General features: G+C 37.4%; 1 protein-coding gene across 8 annotated transcripts in view; it reads left to right on the top strand.

Annotated features, from left to right (window-relative positions):
- WNK3 (WNK lysine deficient protein kinase 3) overlaps positions 1-26,257 on the top strand; it is a 158,045-nt gene that overhangs the window by 117,885 nt on the left and 13,903 nt on the right. For 4 of the 8 annotated variants that reach the window (XM_082717470.1, XM_082717473.1, XM_082717471.1 and 1 more), the window contains 9 exons: positions 4,654-4,770; positions 6,590-6,745; positions 6,827-6,878; positions 8,131-8,268; positions 8,643-9,586; positions 15,001-15,232; positions 15,646-15,776; positions 16,303-16,925; positions 20,106-20,317. In XM_082717470.1, the coding sequence (XP_082573596.1) occupies positions 4,654-4,770; positions 6,590-6,745; positions 6,827-6,878; positions 8,131-8,268; positions 8,643-9,586; positions 15,001-15,232; positions 15,646-15,776; positions 16,303-16,925; positions 20,106-20,317 (2,605 nt within the window). The remainder of the gene's footprint in view (positions 1-4,653; positions 4,771-6,589; positions 6,746-6,826; positions 6,879-8,130; positions 8,269-8,642; positions 9,587-15,000; positions 15,233-15,645; positions 15,777-16,302; positions 16,926-20,105; positions 20,318-26,257) is intronic. The other 4 variants (XM_082717475.1, XM_082717476.1, XM_082717474.1 and 1 more) reach the window with 2 other exon arrangements.

A 26,257-nucleotide genomic window follows, 5' to 3' on the forward strand; every position in this document is an offset into this window, starting at 1 on the left:
TTCTTTGTGCCTCCTGGATCTGGATTTTTGCTTCCTTCCTCCGGATGGGGATGTTTTTAACAATTATTTCTTGAAATAAATGTTCTACTCTCCCCTTTCTCTCTCTTCTTCTTTTGAGACTCCTGTTGTTTGAATGTTATTACATTTGATGGATTCACTGAGTTTCCTAAGTCTATTCTTTCGTTGCATAGTTCTTTTGTCTCTCTTTGTTCATCTTTATTCCTTTCTACTACTCTTTTTTTCCAAGTCACTAATTCATTTTTCTGCTTCTTCTGTCTTGCTTTTCATTCTATTAAGTATGTTTCTCATTTTATTTGTTGTGCCCTTTAACTCTGTTATGTCTTTCCTTATCTCTGTGTTAAGGGTCTCACTCATGTCTTCTACTCTTCTCAAGTCCAGTGAATTTCCTTATCATTTTTTGCTTTCTTTATCAGGCATGTTACTTATGTCTCAGGCTGTGGCTTATCCAGTTCTTTTATCTGGTACAAGTTTTTATCTCATTTTTTCCGGCTCTCTGTCTGTTTTTTTTGTGTGTGTGTGTTAAGAAAGCCACCTTGTCTTCTGCTCTTAAAAGTAGTGACTTTACGGGTGCCTGGGTGCTGCAGTTGAGCATCCGACTTCTTGGTTTCAGCTCTGGTCATAATCTCAAGGTTGTATGGTTGAGTCCTATGTCCAGGTCTGTATCAGACTTCCTGATTTTAGGAAGAGTCCTCCACGTCAGTCTAAAATCAATATGAACATATCTGTCTCCTCTGTTCCCCCAGCTTTTTGTGACTTCCATTTTTTAAAAAAGATTTTATTTATTTATTTGACAGAGATCACAAGTAGGCAGAGAGGCAGGCAGAGAGGGGTGGGAAAGCAGGCTCCCCGCTGAGCAGAGAGCCCGATGTGGGGCTCTATCCCAGGACCCTGAGATCATGACCTGAGCCAAAGGCAGAGGCTTTAACCCCCTGAGCCACCTAGGTGCCCCTGTGACTTCCATTTTTATGTTGCCTCCCCAAAGGTCGTTGTCTCTTTAAGGGCAACAACCCCCAGCTATCACGTGGCCTCCTGGATTGCCCAGTGCTGAGTCAGCTGACCTTCAAAGTTCAAGGTTCTAAGCCCCACTAGTTTTACAAACTCAACCCCTCTTGTTCTTAAAGCTATACATTATAAGGATTAGTTTTCCTTGAGGACCTGTTTCTCAGCAATCTTTGTATAGCTAGTCCCTCCTGCAGGCAGTCTTCTTTACCATTCACCTTCCTAACCTTTGAGGTAATGCTTCTTCCATATATTTAGTTGTGGAGTTTGTTTTGCCAGTCTTCAGATCGCTGTCCAGTTTATTGACTTGGATTTGGATGATACCTAATTGAAAACACGGGATGAGGTGAGCTCCAGGTCCTCCTATTCCACTGTCTTGTCAAACTCTTACTCTCTCTTCTGCCCATTTTGTAATTGGTTTATTTCTTATATTGAGTTGTATGTTTTCTTTATATATTTTGGATGATAACCCTTTATTGGATATGTCAGTTGTAAATATCTTCTCCAATTTAGTAGGTTGTTTTTCAGTTTTGTTGATGGTTTTCATTGCTGTAAAGAAACTTTTTATTTTGTTACAGTCCCAATAGTTCATTTCTGTTTTTATTTTCCTTGCCTCGGAAGACATATCTAGAATAATGTTGGTACAGCTAGTGTCACAGAAATTACTGCCTGTGTTCCCATCTAGGACTTTTATGGTTTTAGGCCTCTCATTTAATTCTTTCATCCATTTTGAATTTATTTTGTGTATGTATGAAAGTAGTACAGTTTCATTCTTTTGCATATAACTCTACAGTTTTACCAACGTTGTTTTTCAAAAAGACTGTCTTTTCCAATTGCATATTCTTGGCTCTTTTGTTGAAGATTAATTGACCATATAATTGTGTGTTTATTTCTGGGCTTTTCTATCCTGTTCTTTTGATCTGAGTGTCTGTTTTTGTGCCAGTACTGTACTGTTTTGATTTTGATGGCTTTGTGTTAATAACTTGTGGAATTGCGATACCTCTAGCTTTGCTTTTCTTTTTGAGAATTGTTTGGGCTAAGCAGAGTTTTTTTGTGGTAACATACAAATTTTAGGGTATTTTGTTCAAGTTCTGTGAAAAATGTTGTTATTTTGATAAGATTTGCATTAAATGTGTAGATTGCCTTGGGTGGTATGATCATTTTAATAGTATTTGTTCTTTAAATCCATGAGCATGGAATATCTTCCCATTTCTTTGTGTCATCTTTATCTTTCATCAGTATTTGATGGTTTTCAGAGTATAGGTCTTTGGCCTCTTTAATAAGATTATTCCAAGGTATTTTATTATTTCTGGTACAATTGTTAATGTGATTTTCTTTCTTTCTTTCTTTCGGTTTCTGCTGATTCATTATTAGTGTACTGAAATTCAACTGATATCTGTACATTGACTTTGTATCCTGCGACCATAGTAAATTCATTTATCAGTTCTAGTAGTTTTTTCAGTGTTTTGTTTTGTTTTCTTTTTCTTTAAGTTTTCTATATATAGTATCATGTTGTTTGTAAATAATGAAAGTTTTACTTCTTACTGATTTGTATTCCTTTTATTTGTTTTTGTCATTTAATTGCTGTGGCTAGGACTTCTAGTACTGTGTTGAATAAAAGGGGTGAAAGTAGACATCCTTGAATTTTTCCTGACCTTCAGGAGAAAGGTTTCAGTTTTTCATCATTGAGCATGATGTTATCTAAGGATTTTTCACATACAACCTTTATTTTGTTGAGGGATGTTCCATATAAACCTATTTTATTGAGTGTTTTCATCATGAAAGGATGTTGTGCTTTGTCATGTGCTTTTCCTGCATCTATTGAAATGGATCATATGGCTTATTCTTTATCATGTTGATGTGTGTGTATTACATTGATTGATTCGTGAATATTGAACCACCCTTGCATCCCAGGAATAAATTCTACTTGATTGTGGTGAATGATTTTTTTAAAAATGTGTTGTTGGATTCAGTTTGATAGTATTTTGTTGAGTATTTTTTACATCTATGTTCATCAGGGATATTGGTTTATACTTCTTTTTTTTTTTTTTTTTGCAGTTTCTTAATCTGGTTTTGTATCCAGTTAATGCTGGTGTCAGAAAGAATTTGGAAGTTTTCCTTCCCCTTCTATGTTTTTGTAGTAGTTTGAGAAGGTGTATTCTCCTTTTTTAAAAGCTTAATATATCATGTACATTTTCCTATGTCAGTAATTTTTCAATAATATAATATTTCCAATTGCTGTCTTACATAGTCCCTTATATAGAGCTATTACAATTTAAAATTTTCTTCTGTTGTCATTTAGGTTGTTTTCAGTCTCTGTCTGTCAGTCTGTGTCTTCTTTAACTTTTTGTCTTTCTCTCTCCTTTTTTTTTTTTTTTTTAAAGATTTTATTTATTTATTTGACAGAGAGAGAAATCACAAGTAGGCAGAGAGTCAGGCAGAGAGAGAGAGAGAAGCAGGCTCCCGCTGAGCAAAGAGCCCGATGCGGGGCTCGATCCCAGGACACCGAGATCATGACCTGAGCCGAAGGCAGCGGCTTAATCCACTGAGCCACCCAGGCGCCCCCTCTCTCCTTTTTTTTTTAAAAAAAGATTTTATTTATTTATTTGGCAGGCAGAGATCACAAGTAGACAGAGAGGCAGGCAGAGAGAGAGAGGAGGAAGCAGGCTCCCCGCTGAGCAGAGCCCTAGGCAGGGCTCCATCCCAGGATGCTGAGATCATGACCTGAGCTGAAGGCAGAGGCTTAACCCACTGAGCCACCCAGGCGCCCCCCTCTCTCCTTTTGTCTGTCTGTCTCTGTGTGTTTCTCTGTAACAGACACTCTTGAACATGGATCTTTATAAACATCCCTGATTCTTCTTAATGCTTCATTCCTAGAAGTAGAATTAATGGGTGAAAAAGTGACAAAAAAAAAAACCCCAAATTCATTAATACAGAGAATAAAAGTGGTCGGTAGAGGGGAAGTTGTTTTGTTGTGGGGAATGTACAACAAAGGGAATATAGTCAATGACATTGTAAACATTGTTTGCTGACAGGTGGTAAGTACATTTACCATGGTGAGCACTGAGTAATGTATGGAATTGTTAAATCAGTATGTTGGACACCTGAATTCAATATAACTGTGTATGTTAATATACTTCAATTTAAGATAAATTAATAAAACTAATGAAAATTTAAAAAAAAATTTAAATACATATTGCTAGATGGACTGTCCAAAAAGTCTGGACTAGTATTCATTTTCAATAGCAGTATGTTTTCTTTTGCTTGAAGAGCCAATTTGTAGGATTAAGAGAATTTTGGCATGAATGACTGAATGATCTTTGCATTTTGGAAAAAATAGACTTCTTCTGACTTTTTTGTCTTTCTTTTTACTTTTTATAGAAGTTGTATTCCTTTCTCATTTCTGTTGGATCACATTTCTAATTTATATTTTGCTAGTTTAACTCTTGTATTTGGCATAGGATGGGTACTAAGGCACTATTTCAATAGGAAAAAAACAATCTTTTTATATTTTCAACAGTTTAAACTATTTTTCCATGTATTGAACATATGCTCATCTAGTTCCTTGGTTGATTGCAAAGAGAAGATAATAAATAACTGTGACTCTTAAATTGGTGGAATGTTTGTGTCCAGGTATCAATATCTGGAGACAATATGGTAGAGTGTCAACTGGAGACACACAACAACAAGATGGTCACCTTCAAATTTGATGTTGATGGTGATGCACCAGAGGATATTGCAGACTATATGGTAAGTACAGTGAAACCGAGTTATTTAACCTTTAGCATTCTGTATCTTTTTTCACTCATACTCTCCCCTCACTTATTCAGAACAGTCTTTTTAGGGTACCATTAGTTTTTAAGATTTGCACAGAACTATACTACTTATAACAAAAAGTAAGTCACTCGAACTTCTTTCATTTCAGTATATTTATCTCTAAAATATGAGGGGTTTTTATTAAGAGGTCAATGTTTCTTATTCCAGGCTGCATGTTAAAGTCATCTTAAGAGCTTTTTACAAACAAATCCATTGCCTAGGTCCCTAATTAAATCAGAATCTTTGGATATAAGGCCTAAGCAGGTAATTCTATTGTGTTAGGTACTGATATGTCATCTTACAAATAGGCCCTTATTTATTTATTTATTTATTTATTCATTTATTTATTTTTAAAAGATTTTATTTATTTATTTGACAGAGAGAGATCACAAGTAAGCAGAAAGGCAGGCAGAGAGAGGAGGAAGCAGGCTCCCTGAAGAGCAGAGAGCCTGATGCGGAGCTCGATCCCAGGACCCTGGGATCATGACATGAGCAGAAGGCAGAGGCTTTAACCCACTGAGCCACCCAGGTGCCCCATAAATAGGTGTTTAAATAATAGTCATCATTTCTTTTAGTTTTCATATTTTCTTTGAATTGTTAGGTTAAGTTAGTTGTTTTGCCCTTTTTGAAATGCAGATCAATAAGGGTAGAAGGAAGAGTACTTCATGCTTTTTTTAATAGCCTTTATTTTTTAAAATTTATTTTCAGTATTCCAGAATTCATTGTTTATGCACCACACCTAGTGCTGCATGCAATACGTGCCCTCTATAATACCCACCACTGGGTTCACCCAACCTCCCACCCTCCTCCCCTCCAAAACCCTCAGATTGTTTCTGCCAGTTTTCTTTAGATGTGCATTCCTGAAGAAAAAGAATTAAGCATTTTTAAAGTTAATAATGTTGTTAGTTCTGCTTCTTGTTTTTGTTTTGTTTTCAGTAATTAGTTCATTGATCTAATAATTGTTACACACGAAATAAAACTGAAATTCTTTCGTAATTAAAAAAAATTAACATATAATGTATTATTTGCTTCAGGGGTACAGGTCTGTGATTCATCAGTCTTACACAATTCACAGCACTCACCGTAACACATACTCTCCCCAATGTCCATCACTCAGCCACCCTATTCCTTCCACCCCCAACTCCAGTCTAGTTCTGCCTCTTGTTTAACACGTTTTCTGAGTTCTCCAGGCCTTTAGAGATGTTCATTTTGTGATTTAAAAAACTTTTGGGTTTGGACATCTTAGTGGTAATCATAAACATTTTCTCAGTTATGTTCCTCAAATGATAATTTATAGAATGTGATATGTTTTTTTAAATGCTGGCTTTTTCTCTGGTAGGTGGTACCGATCTGACAAACATCAATGGTCTCAAAATAAGAACAAGTTAATGTTTTACGTGGCATTTAGTGTGGTCATTTTTTAAAAAGATTTATTTATTTATTTTAGAGAGTGCATGAGCGCCAGCGGAGGGAGGGGCAGAGGGAGAGCATCTCAAGCAGACTCCCTGTTGAGTGTGGAGCCTGATGCTGGGCTTGATCTTACGATCCTGAGATCATGACCTGAGCTGAAACCAAGTGTTGGACACTCAGCTGACTAAGCCACCCAGGTGCCCCAGTGCTGGTTGTTTTTACTTCTCTTGTGGCCTTTGTATATAATACTCAATTTTCATTTAATTTTCTTTAAGATAGTCACCATTGATATAATATCACAATCCTGAAGAAACTAAATAGACTTACTTTTACTTTTCGACAGGTTGAAGATAACTTTGTGCTAGAAAGTGAGAAAGAAAAATTTGTAGAAGAATTGAGGGCTATTGTAGGTCAAGCCCAGGAGATTCTTCATGTCCACTCTGCTGCAGATAGAGCCATCGGAATTGACTCTATTATTGTGGAATCCAACAATAGCCAAGTAAGAGCAGTTGCTTAGCAAATAGGTCTTCTCAGATATATATCAGGAACTTCTTTATTTATTTGTTCATTTTTAATTCAGACAGGATCATCTGAACAAGTACAGATAAATTCTGCATCCACTCAAACCAGCAGTAAGTATATTTCATAAAATTTACCATGTGGCTTTTGAAGCAAGACATTTGGAAACTTTAATTTATGTATCTTCATTGAGAAAGATACTAGCCCATAAAGGAAGTTCATAAATTGTTAATGTAGGTTTACCCACACTTGGTAAGGCCTTTTCAGCCCAGATGTAAGAAGTAAAATCATTCTCCAGATTTTCTTCAAGTGTTGGTTCTTTATCCAATTAATTGATTTCTGAGTCATTGCATGGTATGTTATCAGAAAAGCAGTCGCAATTCTGATGACCTTTAATGGCTTTACTGTTTGAAGTTAATTGGTAAGTTGGTTTTTTAAACCACTGATATGATGTGGACAGTACCTTTCTTAACTAATATCACTATGTTCTAAGTTTGCCTCGTGTTTTAATACAGTCATTTATATCTTGATTTCCTTCCACCTGCTGTGATCACTGATAAGTTTTTGTAAATCAGTTACTAGCTAAACTTCCAGGGACTAAAAAATGGGTTCTTCTGTTTTCTTTTCTGATGACTTTATCTCTCCATTCTTTTCAGCTCTGGTCATGGTTATATTTAGAGTATCTGGGAGGGGGCGAAGAGCCATAGACAAATGAGGACCTGTGAAGGAATTATAACAACATGAAGAAGCAACAGGTGGTGTGGGAGTCATGAAACCAGATACCATTACCCTGAAATTTACTTTGTGTTAGGATGCCAGGGTCCTCCTCTGTTCTTTCTTGCTAGGGGGAATTTGAACAGATTTCTGAGTGATAAAGTATGGTAAAGTTTACAAAAAGAATTACTTATTTGAATGAATTTACAAAGTAGGAGTAAAGATGTAGGGACTTTATTTTTAAGTTGTCATATAGTAAAATTGATTTTTTTCTTTTGGTGTATAGTTCTATAACTTTTAATACCTATAGAATTGGGTAAGCATCATCATAATCAGGATGCAGAACAGGAGATAGAGGTTTTATTGGAGAAAATGCTTCCCATTTTTCCCCCAAAATGTGCCCTCTTCTAATTGCTATTGCTATAATGTTCGTTTTCATAGATTTAAAAAATCCTTCCCTAATAATATCTTGTGCTTAGTTCTTTAGAGTATTTGCCTGCGTTGGGAGGTCTGGTCTCATAAATTACACATATCCTAATGCTGTTGGAAATGGAGATACAAGACAAATTGGTGTTTTAACCTGGTTTCCTTAATAGGGTAAACATGTTGACAATAGCTTAGCATATTGATTTTTGTTAATTCTTTTTACAGATGAATCTGTTCCACAGTCATCCCCAGTTGGTCGGTGGCGATTCTGTATCAATCAAACAATAAGAAACCGTGAGGCTCAATCACCTCCTACTCTTCAGCAGTCCATATCTACAGTTACTGGGCTGTCTCTGCTTCCTGGTAAGTGTTCATTGTCTGCCAGCTTTCTCCAGACTTGGAGGGGTTACAAGATATATACCATATCTTTAATTTGTGTTCATGGATATTGTATTCTTATGAGAATGTTCATAATAATTTTTGAAGGTGTTATTGTTAGGGTCTAACTTAAGCCATTTTAAAAGGTAATATTTTTAAATATAGTATTTATGGGAAAAAAATAAAAGGTTTTTATTCCTTGACAGGTTGAATTCTGTGTATTTTGAATCTTATTTACAAGACTTATACACATAGGTTCTTGTTTGTCCATTGCTCCTCTTGTCCCCTTTGAATTTGGTTACTAGTCCATGCTTTGTATTTATTAATATGTGCCTAGCTATTCTTTGTTACTGTTCTAGGTCCAAGAACCACAAGTAATAAGGAAATATCACAGGACACAGTGCCCACTCTAGAAAGTAATCCATGCCAACGTGTACTTTTTGCCTCCAAATCAGAACTCAAGGATGTAGTTGATGGTAAGATTTCTGAATATGCCAGTGTAGAAACTAAGCAGCCAGCTATATTGTATCGAGTGGAAGATGACAGGCAGATAATGGCACGAGTTACTAGTAGTTCAAGTTATACTGCTACTTCAGTTCGTGCAGTTCCAGTTGAATGTGAGGGACTCACCAACCGAGCAGGCATATTTCTACCTGTATATCCATGTCACCAAGCTGCCAGTCAGGCTGATGTACCTATGGTCCCTCCTGGCGAGTCAACTCAGATTGCTGGTAACTCTGTTACAACTCTGGCATTTGTATCTGATCAAAAGCCTCAATCCTTAGCAGTGCAGCAGCCAACTATGGATGCAGAGTTTATTTCCCAAGAAGGAGAAACCACAATGAACACTGAAGCAAGTTCTCCTAAGATGGTCATTCCCACTCAGACCCCTGGCCTTGAACTGACTACCCTTCTACCCACTACTATCCTGGAATCAGATGGGGAAAGACCTCCAAAAATGGAGTTTGCAGACAACCGAATTAAAACTCTGGATGAAAAATTAAGAAACTTGCTCTATCAGGAGCATAGCATATCTAGCATTGTTCCTGAGAGTCAGAAGGATACCCAAAGCATAGACTCTCCATTTTCTTCCTCTGCTGAAGATACGCTTTCATGCCCAGTGCCAGAAGTCATAGGCATCAGTCACAGTGGAATTCAAGATAGTCCTGCACAGTCCCCTAATTTTCAGCAGACAGGCTCTAAGATTCTGTCCAATGTGGCTGCAAGTCAGCCTGCTAACATATCAGTATTCAAAAGGGACCTGAATGTGATAACTTCTATACCCAGCGAATTATGTTTACATGTAAGTATCATTCTTTCTAATAAATTTCTTACCCTTATTCTTTTAAAGAAATTCCTTCTTTCCTAAAGTTATATCCTTTGAAATGAAATTGTCTATGTCTTAAGATTCTGAGGTCACAGGTTATTTAAGAAGGTCATGACTTTGGCTGCAGGTGCCCAGAATTTCTAGATGGAGACGACTGAAGTATCTTTGGTGAGAGAGCCCTCTGGTGAATTAGCTAGGAACCTGCAAGGATGTCTTTTTTTGTATTCGTGACAACAGGACTGATTCATAGATTGTTTTAGTAGGTAGGAAGAACTGACTTTTAGATTTCCAGTTAAAAGTGCCTGGTCTCAATTTGCTTTCTTAAAAGTTTATGCTTCTAGTTTAATCTTGTTTGATGGGTTTTATTTGAAAAAAAAAATTATTTTTTAAAATTTAAATTCCAGTTCACCTCTAGTCTAATATTAGTACAGGTGTACAATATAGTGATTCAGCACTTCCTGCTGTGATCCAATACCCTGCGCTTATCACAAGTGCCCTCCTTAATCCTGATCTCCTATTCAGCCCATCCCTCCACCCACCTCCCCTCTCTGGTTCTTGGTTTTCCTCTTCCCCTACCCTGAGTTCATTTGTTTTGTTTCGTAAATTCCACATGAGTGAAATAATACGGTATTTTTTTAAAGTTATGTACATAGGAACTTAATTTCCCTTTTCTATTCCTTCAAATCACAGGGGTAATGACTATTTGGTGTTTATCCAGTATTTGGCACTTAACCTTCTTAAGCTTACATGGATCTTTTTACATCCCTATAACTTTTTATTTACAAAAATAGGATTGCGCTATATGCATATTGGTCTGCAAATTTATCTTTTCATTTTATAGTATATCATAGATATATTTCTAAATCTTCACCACTGTATCTCTTTATTATTGTTATTATTATATGAGTATCATATGTATGTATGTAAAGTAAAATCCATCCCACTTCCAAACCTATAGACACAGCTGTTAATGAATCTTTGCAGACATAGTTTTAACTAACATACAGATATTTGTATAATCATACTTCTTTTTTTAAAGGATTTTATTTATTTATTTGAGAGAGAAAGAGAGCACGAGCTGGGGGAGGGAGCCCCACCTGGGGCTCAATCCCCACCCAAGATCATGACCTGAGCAGAAGTCAGATGCTTAACTGATTGAGCCACCCAGGCGCCCCAGTCATACCTCTTTATTACATATTTACAAAGATATAGATAGATATGTTTTTATACATATACTTCTCTATGTTCATGTGCTATTCTGCATTTTTTTCCAATTATCAGCATTTATCCATGTTGGTACACATAGTTCCACCTCACTTATGTTTTTTAAACAATGGCGTAATATTCCAGTGAATAGATACAACATTAAGATTTATATTGTTGTAAACTAGTATTCTAAATTATATAGTTGATATATAAACAGGAAAGCAATTCAGAAGAATAGAAAATTAAAAGTAATTATGTTAACAACTTCTATACCCTTTTCTACTCCCCAAACACTGTTCAGTCCCTGGTTTTAATTCTTGAAGTCATTGCCATTAATAACTTGTAAATAATATACTTATTCATCTATCTTTTGATTGAATACTTTTAGATAATACCTAATAATTCACTACTATGAAGGGTGAGGAAATTATTACATTTTCCCTTTCTTCTTTCCCACATACCTTCTAATTTTTATCACTTGTATTGCTTTTTAACACTGGCAAAGTTTATAACATCTACATTTTTTTTTCTGTAATATTGGTTGTGCTTTGTCTGTGGGTTGATTTGAAGAATTGAAGGTCAGTAAACAGCATTTATATTATAATTATATTGTTATCTGATGATCATGTAAGATGATTAGAACCATTAAAAATGAAAAATGATTTTCTGTCATTTAAATTTTTTTGCTCAGAGGACACTATCGTGTCAAGGTCAAATGGATTCTTTTGTCTAAGCGTCCGTTGCTACTTCTGGATCAAACTTACTTGCCACTATTTCTGGTGTCCTAGAATTCCTTCCTCCCCTACCCCAAAATGCTTCAATGAGTAATATTTTTAAATTTGTTGCATGGGTGACTAATTTGGGTATTTTTTTAAGTCCAAAAATGCCTTTATTGCTTCACACTTGATTAAGTATACATGGTAGGGTCATTTTGAGTTAATTTTTGTATATGGTGTAAAATAAAGATTCACCTTCATTCTTTTGCATCTGACTATCCTATTGTTCCAGTACCATTGTTATTCTGTTTGTTTTTATTATAAATGGAATTGTTTTCTTAATTACCTTTTCAGATTTTTCATTGCTAATATATAGAAATACAACTATTTTTTGTGTTGATGTTGTATCCTTCAATTTCACTGAGTTTGTATATCATTTTGTATTTTCTGTATAATATATAAGATCATATTGTCTGTAAATAGTGATAGTTTATTTCTTCATTTGCTGCTTTTCTTATCTATTAACTTTTCACTGTCTACTTTCTATCTCTTTGTCCTTTTGCTTTTTGTACTGGAAGAATTTCTCAATTTTTAAGCTATTTCCAGTCTCCTATTCAGCTGTTTCTTTATGTCAAGGATTCTGTTATTCTTTTTTTATTTTAATTTTTTTTTTCATTTTTTTTTAGAGAGGGGAAGAGAAGGGCAGAGGGAGAGGGCTCCATACCCAACACAGAGCCCAACATGGGGCTCAATTTCACAACCCTGAGATCATGATCTGAGCTGAAATCAAGAGTTGGATGCTTGGGGTGCCTGGGTGGCTCAGTGGGTTAAAGCCTCTGCCTTCGGCTGGGGTGGTGATCCCAGGGTCCTGGGATCGAGCTCCACATCGGGCTCTCTGCTCCGCAGGGGGCCTGCTTCCTCCTCTCTCTCACTCTCTGCCTGACTCTCTGCCTACTTGTGATCTCTGTCAAATAAATAAATAAATAAAATCTTTAAAAAAAAAAAAAAGAGAGTTGGATGCTTAACCCAGTGAACCACCCAGAAACCCTTAGGATTATATTTTTAATTTCCAGTAACTGTAGTTCATAATTTTTCTTATGCTTGTATTATCTTCACACATATTTCTGGAGATATTAAAGTCTTATTCTATGTTATTGATGCTATTTCAAAACTTGGCTATTCTTCTTATTGAATTTAGTGTTTTCTTTCTTTCTTAAAGTTTTTATTTATTTACTTTTTATGTAGGCTCCACACCCAATGTGGGGCCTCAACTCACGACCCTGAGATTAAGGGTCACATGCTCTACTGACTGAGCCAATCAGGTGCCCCTAATGTTTTCTTATAGTGTTGACTTCCCATAAGTGTTTGGTGATTCTTAGACTCATTTTTTCTTTTTCCCCTGTACGATTTCTTGTTTGTCTCTCTAAATGCTATATATAATTGTTGTAGCCTTCCTCCAGTAATGGTGGGAAAGGCATTGAACATGCTTCTTGGCTCTGAACATTACTGCTTTTCTTGAAATGCTGCCTAGAAGGTAGCTTAATCTTCTTCAAAGGTGGAAGGGCTTTCCCTTCCTTCTGGATGTTGTCTCCTTCCTATGTTGCTGGTTGGGCCACAAACATTTTCTTCTCACCACTCTTATTTGGGAGCAGATGCCTCTACTGTCTTTTGCTTGCTGTGGAGATAGGGAAGGAAAGAAGAACTGCCTTTCTTTGGTACCCCAACCAGTTTACTCTCCCATTCAGTGAGTAAGTCAAGATCTCTCTTTGTGAAGCCCAAATTCTAGTGGGAGAAGATAGATCCTAAACAAATAAATAAAGAAAAAGGCTATGATAGAATGAGTAGGGGATTACTTTATATAGGGTAGTCAGGGAAGAACTTGTGTATGGTGGTAACAGTCATGGGTGGAGACCTGTTCAAGGAACCAAAAGAAGTCCAGAAAGTAGGAGAGTGTTAGGAGATGATGTTGAGGTAGATAGGAGACTGATTGCGGACAGCTTTGTAAGCATTCTAGCCAACCACTCTTCCCTTTGGTTGGCCAGGGCTTGCGCTCACTGCCTATATCTGCCACCCAAGTTTGCAGCATATTTTTTTAAAGATTTTATTTATTTATTTGAAAGGCAGAGATCACAAGTAGGCAGAGAGGCAGGCAGAGAGAGAGAGGAGGAAGCAGGCTCTCTGCTGAGCAGAGAGTTGGGTGTGGGGCTTGATCCCATGACCCTGGGACTATGTCCTGAGCCAAAGGCAGAGGCTTAACCCACTGAGCCACCCAGGCGCCCCAAGTTTGCAGCATTTTGAAAGTTACTGCCTGTGTCATGGGCTTCTTTTTCCTCCTCTAGTCATATATACATGTGTCTATGCCTGTTTTTTTCCTGTCATATCTATGGATTTGGACTGATAAGGTAGACTAGAACTTGTGCTTAACTCACCATCTTGATCCAGGTATTACTTATTAAAAAATTTTCTGTAATTTCAGTGGGACCAATGCAACATTTTCTAAATTTAATATTATTGAGAATTTTTTTCTCTTCATGACAGTAGCATTATTACTAGTTCAGAAGGAGATTTTTTTTCCAAAATAGGACTTCAGAAAATAAGAACTGATTGTTCAGAATTTTAATAAATGCTGACCTGCCCTGAGTGTTAATGCTTATTCAAGACTCCAGTGTACTTAATGCCACTTACGCTATCTTCCTGCAGACAAATGCTGAATCCCATTCTTTGAACTTTGTAATACTCATTTAATTTTCTAGATTAGTAGAGACCAGTCTCATGTTCCCAAAGTTGTATACTTTTGTATTAACTGTTATAGAGGATTTATTTTTAAAGTACTCATTTAGAATACAACAGTTAATTTTGACATTTTGTTGGGAGGGATGGGAGGCAAGAAGAGGAAAGTGATTTTATAGTGAGCTGTGGCCTGATGTTAACAATTTTTATAGCAAGAATTTGAAATAATTTCAAGGTCCATTGTAAGTTTCTGCGTGCTGACATAAAGTAAGAAATTTGATTTGGTAGTATTTCTCTATAAATCTAAATGCCTAGAAAGCTTTTTTCTATGTTATCATAGGTGTTAGGCATCTTTAACTCTCTCAAATAATATGAGCATAAATGAAAGTTTCATTTTAAGAGCATAGGGTTTCAGTAACCTTTTTTTAGTAAATGAAGCATATGAAGGAAATAATTTTAAATTCAGTTTTCAAAGTTGCTGTAATGAAAAATATTCTAGGGTATAAGGTTAATATTCTGCTCTTTATTTGTCTGAAGTCCAAATAATACTTTTAAAGAAAGGAGAAGGATTAATTCCGCTAAGTTGAATACTTCAGATTCACTCTGATATGCAGGTATACATAGCATTCCATTTTTGATTACTGATTAGTTCATGCAAGAAAGTCCAATGATATAAACAACTGCTTCACCTTACCTAAATTATTACTATTTTGGTTTTTCTCTTTTTGTCTCCATTAGGAGATGTCCCCAGATGCTTCACTGCCAGGGGATCCAGAGGCCTATCCTGCTGCTGTGTCAAGCGGTGGAGCCATTCATCTGCAGACAGGAGGTGGATATTTTGGCCTAAGCTTTACTTGTCCTAGTCTCAAAAATCCTATTAGCAAGAAATCCTGGACTCGCAAATTAAAAAGCTGGGCATACAGGCTACGGCAGTCAACCAGCTTTTTCAAGAGATCAAAAGTCCGTCAAGGTAGTGTGCTTACAGTCAGGGACATAGACTAGGTAACATCACTTTTCATTTACTTCTGTTTTTCTTTTTGTTTGTTTGTTTGTTTGTTCATATACAAACCTTACCACTTTTTTCACGTAGCCCATGTCTGTGACGTGTCCCATTAATGTCATTGCCACTTTACTTTTCCTTTTGTAACTAATTTGGTTTTACAGTTATTCATTTCATATAGATACTAAGTCTTGGGATAAATCTTACAATGTCTGATTTTGAGTTAGGGACTTCTGCAGTGTTGCTTATTACATTAACACTTTTTAATTATTTAGCAGGGGTTAAGCTTTTTCTACTTTTCTTCATTTTTTTGGTAATGTAAACAAATTTAGTCTTAACAAACAATTTTCTCTTTTCTGCTTACAATTGTACAAAACTTGCAGTGGAAACAGAAGATATGAGATCAGCAGTTGCTCCTGATCCCATTCCCCTGACGGGAGAGTCCATGGCTGATACTAGGGCTTTGAGTAGATGTAAAGCAATGAGTGGATCATTTCAGCGGGGTCGGTTCCAGGTTTGTGTGTTTGGCTGAATCTTTATCTATAAGGGCATTGTAAAAGAGAATAGCATTGGAGATCTTGGTATTTAAATAGTACTTATTTTGAAGGTAGATTATTGTCATATTTAAGTTTTTCCCCTTACCTTTTGTAGGCTTTGAGTTAAGTCTAAAGAAATGGCGATTTTAGTAGTGGAAAAGAGCACAGAAATGAGTCATCATTTCTCAGTGGGTGGTTGGGTCACCTTTTTTAATAAATCTATTTCTTGTCCTTTAGAATCTCAGTAACTTGAATTATTGAATTTTTTTAAATTACAGAATTTTGTTTGAGCAATTTGAAGCCAACTCTCCTTATCCAGGGGACCTAATTGAAGGACTTTGAAAATGAGAATTATAAATGGGGTTTTTAGGTTTGGGTGTTATCGATGTGTGTACATCACAGCAGACCATTCACTTGTCTGTGCCATATTTTGATATTGAATTTCTTTGTGGGTTTACTCTTTGGTTAGATAGAGCCAACCACTTTTGCCTTTTTGTATCTCAGGTGATTACAGTTCCTCAGCAGCAGTCAGTGAAAGTGACATCTTTTGGAATAGAACACACACCAGTATTCAAAAAAATGACAACCCATTCTAGTGAAGAAGCTCTAGTCTTTATGGACAGAGCAAAGCCTCAGTTAGTGGAAATGGAACATGCCATGCACAATCCACAAACTTCACTTTCTTCTCAGAAGTTACAAGCTCTTCATGAGACCTTCAAAGAAGGGCAAAGAATTCCCAAACAAGGAGACAACTTCTTATCTTTTAGCACAGCTTGTGAGACTGATGTATCTTCAATGACCCCAGAAAAAGAATTGGAGGAGAACTCAGCCACGGGAAGTAATATGCATTCTGGACATGAACTGTTGCTTAAAGAGAGAGAGATACTTACTGCTGGTAAACAGCCTAGCTCTGATAGTGAATTTTCAGCCACCCTTGCTGGCAGAGGGAAGTCAGTGGCAAAGACTGGTCCAGAGAGTGATCAGTGCTTACCCCTCCATGAAAAAAAAGCCTATAACCAAACACAGAGCTCACTCTTCTATTCACCATCTTCTCCAATGAGCAGTGATGATGAATCAGAAATAGAGGATGAGGATTTGAAGGTGGAGCTTCAGAGATTACGAGAAAAGTAAGATTGTTTCCCTTTTGTCACAAATCTGGTTGCCTGGAGTTTTATAGAACTAAGTATTTGACTGATAGCTAATTTACAGTTGGTAACATTTAAAAAAAAAGACTTATTTATTCATTTATTTATTTGAGAGATAGAGCACATGTGTGCACAGGGAAGGGGCAGAGAGAGAATCTCCAGCAGACTCCGTGCTGAGCATGGAGCCCAACATGGGGCTCAATCTCATGACCCTGATATCATGACCTGGGACAAAACCAAGAGTCAGATGCTTAACTGACTGAATCACTCAGGTGCCCCATGATTGGTAACATTTTAATGATTGAAAAATTTTGATGATTGACAAAGATAGCATCAGATCTCACAGGTTAAGGGCTCAGTCCCACAGATGCCAATCATAAGTCCAAGTAGTATTAACCTATGCTTCTGACTAACCTGTTGTAAATCAAAGGTTCCCACAAGCCCTTCTTTGGGTTCAATTAATTTACTAGAGCAGCTTACAGAGTCAGGAAGAACAGTTTACGTACTAGGTTATCAGTTTTTTTTTAAGATTTAATTAATTTATTTGACAGAGAGAGAGATCACAAGTAGGCAGAGAGGCAGGCAGAGAGAGATAGGGAAGCAGGCTCCCTGCCAAGCAGAGAGCCCGATGCGGGGCTCCATCCCAGGACCCTGGGATCATGACCTGAGCCGAAGGCAGAGGCTTTAACCCACTGAGCCACCCAGGCACTCCAGGTTATCAGTTTCTTATAAATAAAAAGGACACAACTGAGGAACAGCCAGATGGCAAGGTATAGGGAAGGGGACATGGAGCTTCCATGCCTTCTTGGGAGTGCCACTGTCCCAGCACCTTAATGTTTTTACCAACCTGGACCCTCTCTCAGCCCTACAGCTAAGGGATTTTTATGGAAACTTCATTATGGTAGGCATGATTGATTTAAACCATTGGCCACTGATGATTAATTCAATCTCTTCCTTTTGTCTCAGAGGTAGAGTGTGAGGGGCTGAAAGTCCCATGCTCTTATCACTTGGTTGGTTCTCCTGGCAATCTGCCCCCATCCTTAGGGGCTGTTTCGAACGTCAGTTCATTAATATAAACTCAGGTGTGATTCCAAGGGCCTTGTTTTAAATAGTAAGATTCCTTTCACCTTTATCACTCTGGAACTACTTCAGGAACTGGAGCTATTTGAGGACAATAGACCAAATATTAAAAGAAAAGATTCTCTGGGCACCTGGGTGGCTCAGTCGGTTAACCATCTGCCTTTGGCTCAAGTTATGATCCCAGAGTCCTGGGATCAGGCCCTGCATTGGGCTCCTTGCTCAGCGGGAAGTCTGATTCTCCCTCTCCCTCTGCTGCTCTCCCTGCTCATGCTCTCTCTCTCAAATAAATAAGTAAAAATCTTAAAAAAAAAAAGATTCTCCTATTGTTTTTTATAGCTTAAGAAATTACTAGGGTTTTAGGAGCTATATTCCAGGAACAGGGATAAAGACCAAATATATATATATATATTTTAATATAAATCACAGTATCACAGCAATAAAAAAGCACACAAAATAATCTCTTATTTCTCATGCCCTAATCTTATTTCTCAGAGGCAACCACTGTGAACTGTTTGGTATATATCTTGCCTATCATTTTTCTGTGCATTTATAAATATATACTTTTTGCCTTTTATGAAAGTGAGGTCATAATATACATGTTATTCTACAGTTTTTTTTACTTAATTGTTGCTTAAATGTACATATATGTACATGTTTATATAGATAATCTTTATTCCATATATTAGAATAGCCACTTAAAGTTTATTTAATCCCTCATTAATGGACATTTCAGCTTTATTCCATATTTTGCTTATGTAAACAATGTTGAAGTAAACAGCCTTATAATTTTCACATACTTATGTGAGTATTTTTGTTGGATAGACACCTAAAAGTAGAATTTCTGGGTTAAAAGTTATATATACTTTAAATTGATAGATACCGCTAAAATTGTTGTTCAGGTGGCTATATTTTATTCACCAAACAAATATATGTGAAAGTGGGGTGCCTGGCTGGCTCAGTCAGTAGAGCATGTGATTCTTAACCATGGGATCATGAGTTCCAGCCCCACATTGGGCATAGAGATTACTTTAAAAAAGAAAAAATATATATATATATATGAAAGTGCCTGTTTTCTCACTTCTTAACAACATTGGACTGGATATTATTGATCCTTTTAGTTTTATTCCAATCAGATGAGTTAAAAATATTTCTTAAGAAATAATTGTATTCTCCTAATTAATAGTGAGGTTGTTCATATCTCATATTTATTGCCTGCTTGTATCTCCTTTTTGGAGTCACCTTCTCATATTCTTTCCTCTTTTTCCTACAAGGTTGTTTCTTTTTTTCTTAGTGATTTTTTTAAACAGATTTTATGTATTTATTTGAGAGAAAGAGAGAGAGCGAATAAGCATGACTGGGGGTGGTGAGCAAAGGGAGAGGGAGAAACAGATTCTCCACTGAGCAGAAAGCCCGATGCAGGCTCGATCCCAGGACCCTGGGAACAGGACTTGAGCTGAAGGCAGCCGCTTAATTGATTGAGCCACCCAGACGTCCTTTTCATATTGATTTTTTTTAGAAATTATTTGTATATCCTGTATATTAACCTTTTAGTATATGTTGCAAACATTTTGTTATTTATACTTGCAACATAAATAAGGAGAGAGGTTAATATTAGCAATACTCTGTGACTTTAAATTGTATTTCATTGTCTTTCACTATATTGAAGTTTTAAAGATTTTTTAAAATTTATTTATTCATGACAGACAGACAGACAGAGGCAGAGGCAGAGGAAGAAGCAGGCTTCCTGCTGAGCGGGGAGCCAGATGCAGAGCTCCATCCCAGGACCTTGGGATCCTGACCTGAGCCGAAGGCAGATGCTTAATGGACTGAGCCATTAGGCACCCTATATTGAAGTTTTAGAAATTTGTTTTTGTCACTTTGTTCACTTTTTTCTTAATCTCTGGTTAGTTTAATGTTGAGCTTAGGAAGGCATATCTCATCCTAAAATTGTGAAGATTCTGTATTTTCACATTGATAATCAAAATTCCTTGTTAAACTTGTCTTGTATTGATGTAGATGTTTCTGGAGTCCTCTGTATGGTGCCAGTGCTATTAAAATGCTTTCTGCATTATTTTCATTTAGACACATTCAGGAGGTGGTAAATCTTCAAACTCAGCAGAATAAGGAGCTGCAGGAGCTCTATGAACGTCTTCGGGCAATTAAAGATAGCAAAATCCAATCATCAGAGGTTCCTGGGCCACCTTCATCACCACGGAGACCAAGATCTTTCAAAAGCAAACTTCGTAGCCGACCACAGTCCTTGACACAGGTGGATAGTGGCACAGCTGCTGCAGGTAAATCGGTCTTAAAAGTGATTTTAAAAATCTGGTCAAATATCAGCAAAGTAAGAAATATAATGATGATGTTGGGGTGCCTGGGTGGCTCAGAGGGTTAAGCCTCTGCCTTCAGCGCAGGTCATGATCTCAGGGTCCTGGGATCGAGCCCCGCATCGGGCTCTCTGCTTAGTGAGAGCCTGCTTCCTCCTCTCTCTCTCTGCCTGCCTCTCTGCCTACTTGTGATCTCTGTCTGTCAAATAAATAAATAAAATCTTAAAAAAAAAAAAAAAAAGAAATATAATGATGATATAATTATTTCTTACTTTTTATAATTTATTTCTTATTACACTAAGATGCTTTAAAGAAGTACACATTATTCTAAGATTCTTTTCTACCTTTTTTGATAGAAATTCTTTTGTGAAATTATGGTGAGGCAAAATGATAGATTTTGTAGAGAAGATGAGTGTGTTCTATGTTTTCATTTGGAAAACAAACACCTGGAAACCCAACTTCAATCCTGCAAATAGGGTTTTTTTTTTATATATTTCAGGTTTTTAATTTTTTAATTTAATTTTATTTATTTATTTGACAGACAGAGATCACAAGTAGGTAGAGAGGCAGGTAGAGAGAGAGGGAAGCAGGCACCCTGCTGAGCAGAGAGCCTGATGCGGGGCTCAATCTCAGGATCCTGGGATCATGACCTGAGCCGAAGGCAAAGGCTTTAACCCACTGAGCCACCCAGGCACCCCATCAGGTTTTTAATTTTTAATAGTTATTTCCTGATTCCAAAAATATTTTTAGGAAATTTTAAAAAGTACAGAAATACATTGTTATTGTTGCCACTGATAATTATTAATACATACTACAGGTTTCAAAGCATAGTGTAAATTGGCTGCATCTCAGTCATTAAGCTAATTATTTAATTCTTTGGTCTCTTTAATGTTCATTATCCCATCTCTAACATCTCTAACTCAGAGCTGGGATATTTTCTACTTTCATAGCCAGTTCCATGGAAGAGAGATTTTTTTTTCTTTAGCAAATATAAAAGAATGCAGCCAAATAACTAAGTCTGTTCAAATAATTTTTTTAAAGATTTTATTTATTTATTTGACAGAGAGAGATCGCAAGTAGGCAGAGAGAGAGGAAGGGAAGCAGGCTCCCTGCTGAGCAGAGAGCCGGATGTGGGACTTGATCCCAGGACCCTGAGATCATTACCTGAGCTGAAGGCAGCAGCTCAACCCACTCAGCCACCCAGGCACTCCTGTGTTCACATAATTTTTAATTAATTCTGAATATATTTGTATATTACTGTTAGCAGTACATTATGCAAACAGTTTTTAAAATGTTAGCAATCATTGGGAGCTAGAGTTTGTTGAGTTTGTAGCTAACAAAGATAATCTTAAAAATACTGTCATGTTCTATGTGTTGTAAGAGATAATTGTTTCTTATTTATGAGACTATTAGAGAAATACTTCTTTTGATTTGAAAATAGAGTATCAGTCTCTTCTTAATAAAGAAGTTGTTAATCAGGTCAGACTTCCTGGTTACATGTACATATTTAAGTGAGGGTTGATGGTGAACTATGAGGATATACGTAAGATGGCAACAGAATTTGTGGTAGACAGAATAATGGCCCCCAAACATGTCTTTGTGCAAACTTTTGGAAACTGAGACTATCTTTGGTTATATGGCAAAGGGGAATGGGGGTTGTAGATGGAATTAAGGTGCTAATTAACTGATTTTAAAATAGGAAGATTATCCTGGATTAGGTGGGTCCAATGTAATCACAAGGGTCCTTTAAAGTGGAAAAGGGAAACAGGAGAGAGGGTCAGAGAAAAGATGTAAGGGAGGGGAGCAGTGTCAGATGGATGCAACATTGCTGGCTTTGAAGATGGAGGAAGAGGGCACAAATCAAGGAATTCAGGCTGACTGTAGAAGCTGGAAAAGGCTGGGGAGCGGATCTTCTCTAGAGCCTCCAGAAGGAATGAAGCCCTGCCAACACCTTGATTGTAGTCTGGTGAGACCCATGTTGGACTTCTCACCTACAATGCTATAATAAATTTGTGTTGCATTGGTATGGATGTTAGCCACTAATCTATGGTAATCAGTTATAGCAACAATAGAAAAGTAATACCGATCTCAAGAATGGGAACTCTACTTTGTGATCCTCCTAAAGATAGAACTGAAGGGTAATCTTAGATTGAGGGCAACTTTCGGAGTTTAACAGCAGAAGCATGTGGATTTTCAATCTAATACTCTGCCATTAATTGCTATACTTTAAAAAAAAGATTTAGTTATTTATTTGAGAGAGAAAGAGCATGAGAGAGAGACAGAGAAAGAGAGAGAACAAGCAGGGTTGAGGAGTAAAGGGAAAAGCCGACTCCTTGCCTAGCAGAGCACCTTGACCTGATCTTGACCTGAGTTGAAGGCAGACACTTAACCAAGGGAGTTATCTTTTGTTCTTAAGTGACTGGCTCTTTTTATGTAGTTTTTGTTTCCCTAGGACTTTGACTTGCAGATGGCTTTGGTTTGTTATGATGGAAAGCATTCTTTCACTTTCTAATCCCTGCTTAACTGGCTTTTGTCAGATTGCAGAGACAGAAAATGGACTGACCCTGCTCATCTTTTTCCTGCCAAGAGATGGGCCAGAGGCCATCACCTGTCCTATTGTTAAAGGACTTTCTGTAGGTGAACACAGTTCTTGGTCACACCACTTTGAGGAATGAAGAGGTAGAGAAGACAGAGTGGTGGACAGCAAAGCAAGGGGTGTTGAGTTAAAGCAAAGTGATAGTACAGAGCTCCTGAGGAGGGAGGGGACCTGAGAGGGTTGCCACCAGAGTTTCTAAGTCAAGGGTGTTTTATGGGCTGGTTGGTGGGCTGTTTTAATCTGATTAATCCTCCCTGCATCTGTCATCCAATCAGGTTTTTGTCACATGGGAGAGGGTGGCAGGCTCCTTCCAGGGTGGTGTAAAATCATTTTAAGGGTGGTTTCCTCTTAGGGCAGAGGGCCCCTTGTCCCTACCTGCTTGCCTTCCAGCTGTCTTTCATCAATATCTGTTGTTGATCCACGGTAGTGAATTTTTTTATTTCAGTTATTGTACTTTTAAACTCCAGAATTTTTTTTAAAAAAAATCTTTAAAATTTTAGGCATAGTTTCTTTAAATTTGACTACAGGTTTTGTCTACTAATACCAAAATCTAGACCCCTTTTGGGATGTTTTTGTTGACTTTTTTCTGTATAGGCAGAATTCTTTTCTATTTTTTGCATGTACCTTATTTTGTGATAAAAATTGGACATTATAAATAATACATTGTAACAGCTCTGGTATCAGATTCTCCCACCTTCTTCCCCACCAAGGTCTGTTGTTGTATTTTGTTTGTTTATCATTATTATGGTATTTTCTTACTGCTGTTTGTTTACTGATTTTCCAGAATAACTCTGTATTCCCTACAGTGTATGACCATTCAGTTCTTTGCAACTCTAAAAATGTTTTTATTTTTAAGTCTGGCATGCTGATGTTCACACCTGGGCCAGTATATTTAGTGGTGAGCCAATGATTTTTCAGATTTAATTAAGTGCTTCATCTGTGTGTTTTTGCCAAGGGGATCTCTGAGGGAAGGCACACTTTCAAGCTTCACTTTATAAGACAACCTTTGAATTTATTTCCTGCTTTCTCAGGAACTTCAGCCAGAATGGAATGATTGGTACTTTCTCCTTTCTCAGGTCTTTCCTGGCATGCCAGACATTTATATTCCCAGGAATATGTCAAAGATTTTGAAAGTTTCCTCTGGTCATCTAATTGTCCTAGAATTCCTTTTTAATTCTAGGCCAGGCTCTTGTGTGCCCCAACTAAATCACAGCTTTATGCATCCAAGTTGTTGGCAGCACTTTCCTATTGTTTCAGTAATGCCCTAGAGGTAGTTCCTAACCCTCCCCCACTCCTTATACCCAGCCTGCCTGGGATGACCTGAGCTCCAAGTGAAACCAAATATCCACCACACTCTAAGAATGGAGGTATTTTTTTTTTTAAGGTTTTAAGTTTAGACACAATATTGACTCAGGGGATGGTGCTTTTTAAAAGATTTTTTTTATTTGAGTGAGAGAGTGCTCACAAAGAGTGAGAGGGAGAAGCAGATGCCCTGCTGAGCAGAGGGCCTGATGCAGAACTCATCCCTAGGGATACTGACCTGAGCCAAAGCAGACAAGGCAGATGCTTAACTGACTGAGCCACCAGGCGCCCCTTGGGATGGTACTCTTTTTTTTTACGATTTTATTTTATTTATTTGACAGACAGAGATCACAAGTAAGCAGAGAGGCAGGCAGAGATGAGGACCAGGCTCCCTGCTAAGCCGAGAGCCCGATGCAGGGCTTGATCCCAGGAGCCTGGGATCATGACCTGAGCTGAAGGCAGAGGCTTTAACCCACTGAGCCACCCTGGAGCCCCAGTTTTCCCAATTATTAACATCCTACATTAGTATGGTATATTTGTCACAACTAATAACCCAATCTTGATACATTAACCAAAGTTCATATTTTACTCTGATTTCCTTAGTATTTACTTATCTTTTATTTTCTGTCCCAGGATCCCTTCTAGGATACCACATTATTAAGTGTTCATGTCTCCTTAAGCTTTTCTTGGCTCTAACAGTTTCTCAGAACTTCCTTGTTTTTGATGACCCTGAAATTTTTGAGGAGTACCAGTCAGCTATTTTGTATGGTTTTGTTTTTGAACTCTTCTTTACTTACTAGCACCAGAAGATGCTCTAGGCTAATTTTGTATATTTCCTGGCCCAGTCTTAGGAGCCACCATTTCCAAAAGGAATCCTAATTCCTTTTACTAGAGAATAAACTAGCTGGCTTCTCCCTCTCTCTCCCCGCCCCATTGATGCGTGTGCTGTCTCTCTCTCTCTCTCTCAGTCTTTCGCTCTTCCTCAAATAAATAAATAAAATCTTAAAAAAATAATTCTTTCTATAATGTTAATTTTTTTAGGTAGGAAGTAATTGACCCAGTTTTTTTTTTTTAAGATGTATCCATTTAGTTGAAAGAGAGTGTGCGTGCGCACATGTGCACGTGAGTGGAGAGAGGAGCAGAGGGAGATAATCTCAGACTCCCTACTGAGTGTGGAGCCCTTTGCGGGCTCAATCCCACAACCCATGAGATCATGACCTGAGTCAAAACCAAATGTTGGCTGCCAAACCAACTGAGCCACCCAGGCACGACTGACCCAGTTATTTTTACCTTGTGGTTTCTAGCCTGTCTTCTTTGGTCCGTTGTTCCAGCTCAGTTGCATTGCCTCTGTGGTACTCTTTGGATCTTTCCCACATGTGGGTCTCCCAGTGGTCAGTCTCAGTCTTTGGTAGTTGTCTTAGTTCACTTTTCATGTCTTTGGTGTACTGCATTTTTCATGGCTGAGAGAAAGAAGTATGCTCAAGTGTGCCCCTCATAATAGGAAGAGAGTATAAGGAATCCTGTGCATAAATTTCTCTAGATTCCTGTTTCTTTTTCCCTTGCTGATCCTATCATGCATCTTTTTTGCTATAATAAACTTAACTGTGAATACAGCTATATGTTGAGTCCTTACAACTTTGATTGAATCATTCAATCTGTGAGTGGTCTTCAGGACCCTGAAACATAATTGCATTACATAATTACAATCCTCAAAATAACTCTAAGGTAGGTAGACATTACTGTGTCTGTCTCTTATGGGTAAGAAGACTAAAGTTGGTGAGGTTAAACAACTTTCCTAGGACCTCAGTTCATAAGCGAGGGAATCCAAATCTGTTTAATCCCAAAGACTTGGTTCTTTACTGTTACTGTGCATTGCCTCCCAATACCAGAAATTATGTCTGCAGTGGGTTGAGAGAAGGCAGTGAAAGCTTATAGAGGGTGATAATGGTCTGAGACTGCTACATACAGGATGTAGTATTTGAGTTGATCTTGAAGGATTAATGGACAGG

Source organism: Mustela nivalis (assembly GCF_964662115.1).
Source record: "Mustela nivalis genome assembly, chromosome: X".
Taxonomy (NCBI): domain Eukaryota; kingdom Metazoa; phylum Chordata; class Mammalia; order Carnivora; family Mustelidae; genus Mustela; species Mustela nivalis.